Genomic DNA, 656 nt, shown 5'->3' with positions numbered 1-656 from the left:
TTTGAGAGCCCCGACGAAGTTGAGAGGTTCTTCATCCAGACTGGCTACAAGAAAACCATGATGGGAACCATCATTCTCTATGCTTGGCTTCTTCTCCTTATGCTAGCATACCTTTGCATCATCATCTTCGTCTCATTTTCGTATTTCACTGAACTCCTCTCAGACTGGCAAACTGACTGGAACGGAGTTGTTATACCAGCAATATACTCAATGGTCGTTTTTCACGTACTGGCTGCCGTGCTATCTAAATTCTATCACTCTCTCGTTACGCTGTTCATGTTGCCAGAGCCACATCTCAATGAGGCTACGAATGTGGTTATTGAGGAGGCTGTACCTCTCGCGGAGGACTCTAAGGATATGATAGATCCAGGAATGGCTTCTGATGAGGACGTGCCGGTCTTCAATCGTCACATATCGGCCCTTTGGGAAAGACTACGTGCACGCTTCAGGAGCGCCACCCGCAAGACGATGGTTGAAGTTGAATATGATAAAATGCTCGGCGTTAAGTGTTACGAGTATATGTGCGTTAGATATGTATTTGATACTAACGTTGGTCGGTTCCGTCCTGTTGGCATGGGAGAATGGACAGCTTCTGAGATGCATAACCGGCTGAGAACTGGTGGTTTAAGTCACGAGGAGGCCACACTTGAGTTGGA

At 47.0% G+C, this 656-nt stretch overlaps 1 protein-coding gene across 1 annotated transcript; it reads left to right on the top strand.

The window, feature by feature from the left end:
- Positions 1 to 276: 276 nt before the first annotated feature.
- On the top strand, positions 277 to 515 carry Pmar_PMAR010410 (hypothetical protein; the record flags this gene model as incomplete). Its single annotated transcript, XM_002767861.1, has 1 exon — positions 277 to 515. A coding segment is annotated over one exon (239 nt), but the record flags the coding sequence as incomplete, so codon positions are not given.
- Between the last annotated feature and the right edge of the window lie 141 nt (positions 516 to 656).

The sequence above is a fragment of the Perkinsus marinus genome (genome assembly GCF_000006405.1).
Source record: "Perkinsus marinus ATCC 50983 genomic scaffold scf_1104296969738, whole genome shotgun sequence".
NCBI classification, from domain to species: domain Eukaryota; phylum Perkinsozoa; order Perkinsida; family Perkinsidae; genus Perkinsus; species Perkinsus marinus.
The sequence above is the reverse complement of the archived record's forward strand: the minus strand, read 5'-3'. Positions and strand labels throughout refer to the sequence as shown.